The sequence below is a fragment of the Plodia interpunctella genome, chromosome 18, assembly GCF_027563975.2.
Source record: "Plodia interpunctella isolate USDA-ARS_2022_Savannah chromosome 18, ilPloInte3.2, whole genome shotgun sequence".
NCBI lineage: Eukaryota > Metazoa > Arthropoda > Insecta > Lepidoptera > Pyralidae > Plodia > Plodia interpunctella.
The window spans coordinates 296,539-309,469 of record NC_071311.1 but is presented as its reverse complement, the minus strand read 5'-3'; the positions used below and the strand labels follow the sequence as shown (position 1 = coordinate 309,469).

Below are 12,931 nucleotides of genomic sequence, written 5' to 3'. Positions count from 1 at the left end.
TCTATGAAAGTATTAGCATTAACACAAACATTTTTACTTTTAATTCTGAAAATATTAAGATTCAACAAATTAAATGTTAAATGTCATTTTTGCCACAAGCTTCTATTGTCATCAAAAAGACCTCACTGCACGTGTGGTAACACGTGGCAATATTTATATCCGTGCAATAAACCGTTGAAGAGTTCCCTCTTTGGGAACCGATCCTGAATACGCCATTAGGTCATGCTTATGATAATAACGCACTGTCATGGAAACTAAAGCGACGTGGAAAATTTCTGCTCTGTAGAATAAGCGGAAGTAAATGAAATTTAATTTGCAAGATTTTATTACAGACAAACAAATATCAAAATAAAGAAATCTGATTAATATATAAAACATTTCATACCTCCGAATCTGACCCGTTGACCATTTCGACGAACTGCCGACACTTGAGTAGGAACAATAAGTCGTGATCTCTTTCTAACAACCCTGGATACAGTCTACGAGTTAACTCTATAGCTTCCCCGATGCGACCCGATAGCACCAATTTTGATATTCCTAGAACGCAAACATATCTATCTCATACATTTTACATAAACAAATAAAACGCACCTGGCGTATTTCTGAAAACATATCTGGCGTGTTAGGACACACATAAATATTAAATTAAACAGATCGATACAAATACGATAAAATCAAATTGATCCTTTTTTCCCAACCAGCAGCAGCTCACCTCCAAACTAGCCAGGTGTATTAAGAAAATATAAATCAAAAGTTCAAAGATTCTACTGTCTCTTACTAATATGGGCCGCAGCTTACGACATCGCATCTCACTCTCTCCTTCATCGAGTAGGTGTAATATATCTTTATTCATTTTAGTTCGGAAACCTTTATACATTCTCTATAAAATCATATTGGTGACCCAAAAAGGTATGTAATAAACTCACTCTGTCTATTTTTGATGCTAGCGACGTCTTCTGTGATTGGCTGCGACGTCGCGCGGGAGAACGCCTGCGCGGTGCTGCAGTAGCCGTGGTGCACTAAGTATGTAGACACCATTCTGCAATCACAAACTTTCATGTTAAATTCAAAATTTTCACGTTAAATTTTATATTCTACAGTAATTTCACCAAAAGCTAGAAACTACCAGCATAAACTCGTATTATCTTTCTTGAAGAATGGAGAAGTGAAACCGAGCAGGAGACACAGCATGTCACATGGAATTCATGGCAGGAGCAAAGTCACAGGATTCATGTCTGAACACTGCTGATGCTGAGAGATTCCACAGATGGGTGTTGCAGCACAGAAAATTAGTCAATTGAATCACAAAAACAAAGCGAATGAATAAAATACCTGTGCAGGACTTGCTGCCACTGGCCCTGGCCGTCGGGCAGCGGGAACTCGTCGATGGCTTGGCGCGTGCGCGCGCGCAGCTCGCGCAGCATGTCCTCGATGTCGAACACGAACGGCTGCTGTCCGAAGTTGGCGTCCACCACCTCGCCCGGCGTCTGCAGCCCCACGGTCGGGTACAGGTTCGGCTGGCGGCCGAAAACGACATACATTATTTTTAGTCTTTAAATAATAAACTTACAGTTGATTAAACCAACGGAGTAAATGAAGGTAGACACTCGTCCGACCAAAACCAGTGTTGAAACTTGTGTAACTGTATAAAGGATCATTGTCGGTCATTACTAAAAGAAACTTGGATGAAATAAAAATATTATTATAATCAAATAAATTTAACGAACAACAAAAATAATGACAATAAGAATCAATGACAGTTCCTTCTATGTCTTTTGAAATTGTGCAGAATTTAGCGGCCAGTACTTATTGACAGTTTTTTATACAGTGACGGTGTAGAAGAAAATTCTTCTGGGTCACACTAGTGTAACGAAATAGTGTGCCTGTTTTCTATTGGGACCAGAGTAGTATAACAAGCATGATAACTTACTGGTAGTCCTCTGAAAGCTATTCCTAAATGGTGGCCATTCTTGGTGTAGAAGCATGTGTTGTCGACGAGGTTGACGCCGCAGCCGATGACGTCACCGGTGGTGAAGGTGGGCCCGTACGGCTGGCCGGTGCCGGACGAGCAGAACGAGTGCCCGTCGTCGCCGTGATAACCGTATGAATGTTTGTCCCAGCCTGTAATTAATATAATAACGTATATAGATTATATTTTTGGGAAAAAGAAATCACATTTTATATTATTTGAGTGGTATTATTGGAGTGTTGTGTTCAGGTACATGTTTTGCCAATTCCAAATAGTTTTCGTGTGTAATTATGCTTAGTCATCTTTACATTTCAGAAGGTCGCGAGGAAACCTGCACACTGGTAGACTTAATAAGAACTTTACATTTTATGATTATTATCTTTCTATACCAGTTTGAAGCTAAAATAAATTATTTCTGATGAAACATCTAACAATATCAATAAACTTCACCATGAGTGCACAAATCTGAATCGCACTGAAATGAGATATTAACTTTTATCTATCGAATATGCCGTCGTTATCGCAATAGGATAAGGAGCAGTCATAATGCACAGGTTGATAACTGTGCGAGCTGATGCAGAGCAGCAGCTCTATGTATCCAATGTACCCGTACTATTACTTTATTCAATGATGGATTAACGACAACGAGAATCAGGCTGACTTTCCTCAGGACTGAGGGTCGTGGTCATTATGTGGAATGAAAACACAACAACTTTCGAAAACGACGATATCCATATGTAACTGGCAGTCATGGAAAACGAGGAAGGTGGGGCTTAAAAAGTAAGAAGCAAGTACCAGTTTGCTCACCAGGCAGTCTGTTCATGTTGACGCCATGCGCCGAGAGCCCGATGCCCATGTACCCGTCCCGGCCCTTGGACACGATCCGCACCTCGAAGTAGTAGAGTCCGCACGCCGCCGGGATGGGATGCGTCGCGCGCACGCTCGCCGCATCCTTGTGGGTTTTGCCGTGACCTGGAATAATGGACAGATCTTCAGAACATACTGAATCTTGATTACTGTTTAGTTGCTCTTATTCTGCCGTCAAAAGGAAAAGTGAACTGGCAGTTTTTTTTTTTTTTAAATTGAATTATTTTTATGATGGTTGCGAATGGATTAAACAAACCAGATTAATCTTTTTCTGTGTGACCGCGTTGTCGTCAACAATTTACTTAAAAGTCGACTGCTGACTTCCAAGAATAAAATAGGACCATGCAAAGATTACGGGCTTGATTGGGTGTAATTTCTACGCATATAAGTAGGCAGTGTAAAATATTTTTTATTTTATTTTATTTTATGATATTGCTTTGTTACTATTATTGCATTACAACTCACAATTAGTAAGTTAAACACACGAGTGCAATAAAGATAACAAGATAATTATGCATTCATCAGTAACACAATCGCAGTTGCAGTCGCTGTATTCCTACTCCAGTTTCTACTAAAATTGGGTCGAGTGCAGAAGGTTTATTTATTGGGAAATAGTGGGTCCGATATTCCAGATGTGTGTCTGATAAGGTGACGTGAAAGAGTAACAAAGTTGTATTTACAATCTAGCATCAGTTACAATTTTTAAAATAAATTTACAAGTAGTTAAAATGAATTGCTGCAACAGATTCATTATCGTTCCCCGTGTTGTAGTGTTCGAGCCAGTTGAAAAATCGAATCATTTCATTCGATTTGCGTGTTCCGGCGGTCTGCCGGGGTGGAGCGGATCAAACAGAATCAAATCACGAATATTTGCTTCACGATTCATGGAGTGGAAACCTTTACATCATTTTTTGTAGCTTCATCCGTAAATATGATAAGAATTACTTCTCGTGTTATAATTATTGATGCACAAATCTATTTTTATACCTTTACCTAACCAGACCTATATAAAAATATTTCAGTTAATCCTTTGCCGATTCCAGATTTATCCAGCTATTGCCGGAAGCAAAACAACTTATATTATGCCAATAGTGGCCACATATCAACGCCATTCAAACCATACACGACATCAGATACGCAAACAGTGCCTATAAAAGTTTAATTCTGACCAAACATTTAATTTTCATCCATTTTCATATGCTGACATTATTCTGCTTTCTGATCTTAATATAATCAGAACGGGGAACAGAAACAAGACACATAAAATGATTCATGACTCTAAACTGTGTCGCCAAAACATCTCTACCTATTGAAGTTTTCATTTGAAAACAAGACAGTTGCCATATTGCTGTTCCACGAAATGGAAAGATACGAGTATCTTTGACAGTGTGACTTAATATACAGAGAAACACCTTTGAAGCAATGAATAAAGAGGTGCAAATGTTATTCATTTATAACATACATCCGAAAACGATGTGCAAATATACAAACAATACGGTATTTTTCGTAAAAGCTGATGAATAAATATCAACTGCATTAAGTGTATGAATAAGATTGGAGGTCAATATCTGCAGTACGTTGTTTGAATAAGATTAGTGACGTATCAAAGTGACCTATGTACTATACAAAGACCAAATTTAACGGCCGGCGCAGGTAGACCGAATGCGTATGCAAATATGAGTGTGCAACAATTATTGTACGAAATTGTGGCGCATTGCATAGCACCTAAAGTATTTTTAATCGAAAATCTTTACAACAAGCAGCTACTTGAACTAGAATCTATGATGCGAAAGCGTGTTTGTTTGTTTGTCCTTCTTGAAAAACGAAGTAATGGGTTAATATTATTTTTGATTTGTACATAGTTGGAAGGCAGAAGAGACACAGGCTGCATTCATTCATCAGCTAGTACAAATAGTAGCAGTAATATGTTTATATTAAATTTAGATAACTCTTATGCTGCAATCTTGGCTTGGTATATTTACTTCTAAATAATTATGTATATAGCCATCATGAAAATAGCACGATATATTATCAAGAAAATTAATAGTTGCCAACAAACAAATCACGAGTTTGTCAGAATTCGCATTTGATCTCAGAGGTTGCGGACGACATTGCGACGACATTGCAGATACTGCCTAACCCTCGAACATTACTGTATAATATTTGTATATACCCATTGAAAATCTTGTATCCTTTTCTAATATACGATGTGTTTTTAGTAAAATAATAGTTTATTGAAATCATAGATACATCCCGTCCCAAAGTAGGACTCGATATGGTTTATCTTACGCTAAACTAAGTACATATTATGAACAAGAAAATGTCCAATTTGATGCTAAATCAATACTGAAAGTGTGAGTGTGCTTTCATTATGGCACCTCCAATCAATGAAAGGAAGAATTTTAACAATACACATCCCATCTCATCTCAATATCTCTATCTCACACACTCATCCGACCGTTATCCCAGCCGCGTCCTTAGCCGTTAAGCATCGGAGACCAGAGCCCGTTTTCTCTTCTTTTCCACTTCGCACGGTTCGGCATCCACATTACACCACGGATATTTATTCTATCCATCTATATGTCACCAGACTACACAAATCTACCAATCATTACAACATCCTACACACCGCTCATTATTTCCATAAATTGGACACATTCGCTTTGACCTAATTTAAGCAAATCATGAGAGGTCAATCGATGCGAAGTTTAAGCTATTGGAACGCAACTTTTATCCTATACTTTGTCACTTCATGATAAACAAGGTGACTTAATGATATTACACGTAATACCCACTTGATTAACTATCATCACTTTAAATATAACTATCATCCATGACTCCATTCAAACTAAATTAAGGCTATGTAAGACTGACTTATGCCTCAATCTCAATAATAGTAATGGTCAAGAAATACATTTTCGTAAAGATGATAATAAACACATGGAAACGAATAATGATACAATTATGACCAATAGAAATTCACAAGATGTATCATCGCAAACAGCAGCTGCTCATTTAATAGCATTGTTATAGAATAGACAAAATCCAGAGACAAGGCCGTCAAATGATGTTAACGACCCTACCATTGAAATAAACATAGATGCAAGCGAAACACTGATAAGTGGTCATAACAACACAGAACTATTTATTAACCAAATTAAAACAATAGAAAATGAACTTTATCAAAGGGACAACAAGATTCAAGATACAGTTGAACTAGCACTAACAATACGCGATTGGTGAAAACCAACGCTCTATCGCAAGGCCAAGCTCTTGAAAATCACGTTGTGTATAAATTTAATGCGCAGAAACCAAATACGAACTGAAATAAATGTAACAAACATTTCGATGTTATAAAGGTTGAATATAATATAGAAGCAAACAAACTAATCATTGATAAGGAAGTCTAAAGACATTATACTGTTTCCTTCGTAGTTTATGTATCTAATCTAACGACAAGTAATATTCTATATAGGTTTTTTCAAGCCTTTTTGTGCTATTGAAATTCAACTAGGCTACCGTAGCAACACCACCTAAAATAGAAACACTCGATTTAAAACGAACTTTAGCATCATGAATTTATAGATACATTTCACGTGGATTAGCGAACATGACATTACGCGCCGTGTGAAACAACAATCAGCAACCTGAAATCAACTCTAAGGATATAGTGTTGAAGTTTATTTTCGAGTATATACTAATGAATGGTTATGAGTATTACGCATCAGCTTTAGCCGCTGCGCACAAGCACACAAAGGAGCGCGTACGCACGCAAACTCGCAGGTTAACGACACCGTTGCCTGTTTACACAACATTATCCACATGTGTGGGTGGCGAGCTATCCTCATGATAGGCGCGAAAAGTTATAGCTAACTACCTACTAAGAAGCTATGTGATCATTGTGGCAACCATTTCGATTCTTAGACAAAAATGCCAAACCCTGACCAAAACCAGTTGCATGTATATCACAGTAATAAATATATCCGGTAGCAACATGACATTTAAAAATGACATTTTCTCTTTCAAATCAATAACTCAATATAAGTAAATTAAAAGTTAATTTACATGTCATGAATAGAAATCTATTCAACAAATCATTTCTGTAATGCTGTCCAGAAACACCTAAGTGTTAAAGAAAAACATATATATCTGATTTGCAATTTAAAACACCCATGACCATGAGTCAAGCGCGTGGTTGTATTGTATCCATCGCTAATAAAATAGATAACATTCGTTGATACGTACTAGACAATTGGACTGCTCATTCGTATCACTGAAATGATCAAAAACAATGATTATGTAATCTGCACTGTCATTATAGCATCTTTTGTTTGGAATATACGTCAATATAAGTAGCAAATAGTATGAAGATTTTCAAATGGCTTATCCAATTCAACCAGAATAGACAGACCCAAATCTTTTAAAAAAATGTTACTTAAAACAAAAAGAAAGAGAGAAAAAGTTTTTAAAATTCTGTCTCTGTCTAATGAGTATCTAGCTAAGCTCCACCAATCGCAGGCCAATAATATAGCATGTACCATTGCATTATAGTTTTACTGATTCAACATTGTCATCCACAAGGGATTATAAATATTTCAAACTGTAAATAGAAAAACGATGTAAACAGAAATTGAATCGAAAATATTGTCAGCATAATAAATATCTACGTAATTTTGGAATCCAATACCTACTAGAATACTAATGTCAGAAGATTCGAGATCATTAAACTTTTATTATGTACAACAAATTTTATTAATATTTTATTAATATATATTTATTTTATGTACTTATTATACGTAATATCAATTATACATTTTTTAAATTACATTTAGTACACCTTAAGCTCGTCTACATTTATCAAAAGGTATTTTTTATATGTTCTTATTATTATTTTTTTTTTCTTTCATATTTTACACATAAAAATAATATTATCCTTTATCTGTAAACTTATTCTTTATTTATTACATATATTTACTGTATAATATTTGTTTCCTCTCTTTAAGCGCCCGCACCGACTGCCTAGGTAATAACTGAAAATCAGCGTTTTTGTACTATCTCTAGTGCAAAAAGTGTCGCTGAGTTATGACCGTTTTGGCTGCTGCAGCACACGAATGTTCATTGTGTTATATTATTAAGGATTTACTGTACTTTGTTGTTCTGTTTATTTGTGTGTCTGTAACAGTCGAATAAACAATCTATCTATCTATCTATCAAATGGACCAAAACAACAGCCAGAGCAGAAACAACCTACCATAACGCAGAAAACGTTGAGTCACACGGTAGCGTTTTTCATACATGAGTTTGTTATCGCTAGATAACAAAAATAGTAATAGATCTCAGACTATGAGAGTCCACGTAAAAATAAGTCTTACTGAAACTCTCTCTCTGATTAAAACAGATGAACTCAATTTACCATTAAGTTTAACCTGTAGTATCATCTGTAAACATAAATAGATAGAGTTGAAAATCGAACCTAAAAATTCCAGCACAGCTATTTCAGTTGCAGTAAACACGGCAGTTAATTGAATTAAATCGAAAATAGGCCGGATTCCGCTTTTGCGATGTAGAACCGAGTTTGAGACTGTTGGCGGAGGACCAACAGTGTACACGTCAAGTATCCGAGGAAATGTCAAGGCGCGAGGTGGGAGGCCGAATGGATTGAGGAGTTGCTCTAATATTAAACAAATAATTAAACCATTAATTGTTTTAAAAATCATCGATGACATTTCGTGTGAAACTATTAATGGTTTATGTATGATGACTGTAAGAAGAAAAATGGAAGCGCAATCATCAAAGATTTGGAGAATCTAAATATATCTTGGAAAGATGCAAAATTCAATATCAACTAGCTACGCGTTCGTTCACGTGGCAATTTCAGGATGATATCTATAATTTTATTTCATCAAAATCATATTGATGATAGAAATCATACAATCAATCATAAATCATACTTTCGCATTTATAATACTGATAAAATAAAGGAAACCAACTTACTAAAAACTAACAACCACATCAACGCCAAAGCAAACAATAAACTAACAACTCTAAAACGGAATGTTGTACCAATTCGGCTTGTTATTTTACAAACGCAAAGCACGCTGGTATTCCATAAAGTTAATGAGCAGAATTACGTGCGGCAATCTGATCTTCCGAATAAAATTAACGTTTTAGACACGCGATAACGATGACGACAATACAAAGCTTAAAATATTGTGAAACAGTTGTTATGAGAAGGCTCTAGAAGCCATAAAATATAACTGTATCGTATTAAGCCTTCGTTGACCTCTGGTTAGTATGTAAATTGGGTAAAAATAAGATATTTGTGAGAAGAAATTTTGGCCATGCTAATGGCACTAATATCTTGACAAGTTTTAATATAGGACCAAGTGGATTCTGCCATTTGTAGGACACTCGTTGGCTCGAAATAAAAAAGAAGATCAATGAAAACACATACATTTAACTACAAAGATGCAACGTCCTCGAAGTCACGGACAATAGCACCGTATCGGAACAACAAATGAATCAACATTGTCTGCAAACGGAATTAGCAATCGTTGGCGGGGGTTGCCCCTGCACCTGCGGTATTGAGATACTCAATGCAGCGCGCGTGCATCGAGCGGAAAGCTCGACCATCGGATCTTCAATACACAACACGCTAAACCACGTTTTAATTAGTTAAAACTGCATTGCATTATGAACAAGAGCTTCTGTAAAAAGAAGCAAAGTTGAAATAGTTGTATTGTCTTATACGCGAAATCTTCGCCTCTAGATAGCGATAACTCAAATGATCATATCCGATGCTTTTAGGAAACATCTGATTCTATGTTAGAGCACCCTATTGCTCAGTCTTGCTCCGTTGTTTTGACGTCCGTCAACGAACAACGTGGAAATTTTATGAAGATATGACGTACGTGGACGCAAGTTAATGTCCATACCTATGGAAAACAATGGAGCACAATGAGGCGGCACGACGCTACGTAGCGATGCGCCCTGGCTCTTAGTTATAGTACACTAAAGCGCGGTAATAATGAGACAGACCAGGCAAAAGACGGGATTCTTAAAATTCATAAATTGGCAATTACACCGTCACGATGACACACCGGGCTCTTGACCTGTCTCTATCTATATACTCGATAAACTCTTTAATCCTATTTCAATAGCTGGCTTTATCACAAGTGGGCATACGTTTCGATTTTACAACTCTGACATGCGTACTAATGTCACAAAGGAGGATTCAATAATGTCTGAAGAATACACTGTAATATACAGTGCTCTTTACTGTCGTATAATACTGAGTCCACAGAAATGAATGCTTTAGAACGCTTAGAAATTTGTTTGTACAAGAAATGTATTCCAAGAACGGTATATTTGCTTGCCTGTGAATCAGCAGTCTGCTGTTTCGTATTAAAACGGGCAAATGTTGTTGCAATCTATTTATCAGGAGTGCCATAACGTGAATAACGTTACGAGTTCTGGCAATAAACTTTGGTATTCTAAGTGCACGTTATACATAATATATTCATGCAAGTAATATAAGGGCCATGGCAGGGCTGGAGTGGCGGAATAACCTACAGCGGAAGAATATTAAGAACGTGCGCGTCGTTGGCAGCTGTTTCTTAGGAAAAATTGATTAAACATACGTAGACTAAGGAGTTCTTCACACACACATTATGCCTTTTAAAAACATTTAACCAGAAACCAGAAAACATATTGAAACAGAAAATCATAATGTACAAAGGAACCTCATTTAGGTTTATATTGTAAAGCGAGCTTCAAAGCTTTGATGGCATAGCGAGTGAAGAAAAACATTAATTTGTACCAATTTAGTTTAATTGTTGAAGGAAATGCTAAATGATTAGTGTAAAAGTATGTACGTTGTACAGTTACTAGGTTTACATGAATTTATAATTTTATTTTTACATGCAGATCACACACACCTACGACGCCGTGCAAGTTGTTAAAAATATGAATACAGCAGAAGATAAAGAAAATAGGGGTCCAGTCTAAAAGCCAGGCTCGATAATGAACCAAAAATTGAAGATTTTATGCGTTTTTAATCTGTGCCGACATGGAACTTATATTTTTATAAAAACATTATTAATCTCAAATAACAATGCGCTTAACCCATTCGTCCTTTCGCAAACAAGACAAGTGGCACTGAACATCATATATCTTCAATTTTTTGCTCCAACTCCAACAACACACACGTGTGACGAAGGCAATAATCTTGCACGTTCATTACGTCCATCACCGCCAAGTGTCGCTATATTTTTGCACGTAATGCAGACAAAATGTGAAACAGAAATAGTTGATCATGTCATGCTTCAGTGCGAGCGGTAAACATAAACATTGTTATTAAACACTCGGTGCTAACTAACAGAGCGTCAGCAGTGTGTTTTTAAACCACAACCTCGATTGTTTTGACGGAACCAGTTCAAAGCCCATCTCATTCAAGTTCGACCTTCTAACAACCCGTATGTTGGTTCGCCCGATTATGTCAATGATACATATTATTTTACAGCTTGCCATTTAAGGCTATTTAAACTTGTAATTTTGTTTTCCTTTCTATGACTCCAAATTACAAATAAGCAATTTAAGTGCCCCCAATGGCATCAAAACCAAACGAAAAATTTAGAATATACAAATGGGAATGATTGTTTAATTTTAGGTGCCGTAACCACTAATCTAAAATCGAATGACAGTTCTGTTGCCATTGCAAACAACTTGATCTATCGTACGAACCGTCCATATTCAGTCAAAATATTTTTAATTTATCGATTCACGTACGAATCGTACTCAATAATTACTCGAGCTCTGTTAATTACCACGAGTCAGATTACTTATTACATTAGAATATAAATGTTGTATAATATGTGACGTACGATACATCCAGAGGCGTAAGTGGAGGTAGGGCAGGTGGGGTCGGCGGCCCGGACCCTGCGTCCCACCTTACAACAAATAGAGAAAACATCTATCCATTAAACAGATCCACAGTTGGGCCCCATACACCACTTACGCTTCTGGCTGCTCGGCGACACGGCGTGCTAGCAACGAAGCAGACGGTCAAGATGTTAAAATGTTAAAGCCGCCATACACAAAAACCGAAGGCGAAACGAAGGCGTGTATTTCGTATCATTTGGGTATCTAACTACATGCGCGCAAACCGGAGCGATTTCTACCGAAGCAAAGCACGGCCACCTTCGTTTCGCCTCAGCATTCTATGTGTGACGCCTTTGGGTAACTGTTGCTTATGACCCGAAGGATCACGTCGTTGACGTTGCTAAATGGTGAAGACTTGACTGCAGCTATAATGAAGGCTGGTGACAAGCAGCGTGACGATGCTGCCAGCAAACGCGACATGCACACCCTGACCGACTTAACACGAGCGTTTAGAGCAAAGTGGTGCTATGGAGCCGATATATTAAACTATATTAAGCTTACAAATAATTAAATTAATTACAGTTATGATTACATTATCAAAAATATTAAGTCAGACAAAATTTCCTTTTCTCATTACTTTCAATTCTATTAAGCAAGGTCTCCTCTTCATGTTAATGAATACATTAGAATGTTTATGGCCAAATAGATTACTTATTGTTAAGTAAACGAGTTTTTAAACAACAACGTAATTTTACTTTATCGGAAGTTAAATGGTCATAATGATAGAAAGTATCTTATATAACGTGCCACTCTGCTAAATCGATGATGGAGTAAATAGACATAGTCATTACAATAATTTGTTATGAGTATACTTCTTGAAACCAATTTAGTTAAAACTATTTTCTGCGTCGTTAACATCATATTCGCATTTCTATGAAAATGTTCAATGATAAGGCAAAATTAATGATCGATTTGTACAACTTCGTAACGACATAAAAGCCTAATCTTTCAAAGCTTGTTCAAAGTGGCACCCAGAACGTTAATACATCATCCAAATAGGACAATGACACCAAAAATCTAAAATTAATAATATCAAGTTAAATATAACGAGTGTTTTGGAGCGCGCGGGCGGCATGGCCTTGCCCTGAGCTCGATCCGAGCGATTACCTCAAATCGAGTTAACTTCTTAGATGTATATTTCACAAACTCATGTTA

The 12,931-nt window shown here is 36.7% G+C and overlaps 1 protein-coding gene across 5 annotated transcripts in view; it reads right to left on the bottom strand.

Moving 5' to 3' along the window:
• RanBPM (Ran-binding protein M) overlaps window positions 1-12,931 on the bottom strand; it is a 37,128-nt gene that overhangs the window by 11,116 nt on the left and 13,081 nt on the right. For 2 of the 5 annotated variants that reach the window (XM_053758338.1, XM_053758341.1), the window contains exons 2-7: window positions 11,719-11,784; window positions 2,765-2,941; window positions 1,931-2,121; window positions 1,333-1,517; window positions 927-1,039; window positions 386-537 (exon numbers count right to left, since the gene is read on the bottom strand). In XM_053758338.1, coding sequence (XP_053614313.1) covers window positions 386-537; window positions 927-1,039; window positions 1,333-1,517; window positions 1,931-2,121; window positions 2,765-2,941; window positions 11,719-11,784 — 884 coding nt within the window. The remainder of the gene's footprint in view (window positions 1-385; window positions 538-926; window positions 1,040-1,332; window positions 1,518-1,930; window positions 2,122-2,764; window positions 2,942-11,718; window positions 11,785-12,931) is intronic. The other 3 variants (XM_053758339.1, XM_053758340.2, XM_053758342.1) reach the window with 3 other exon arrangements.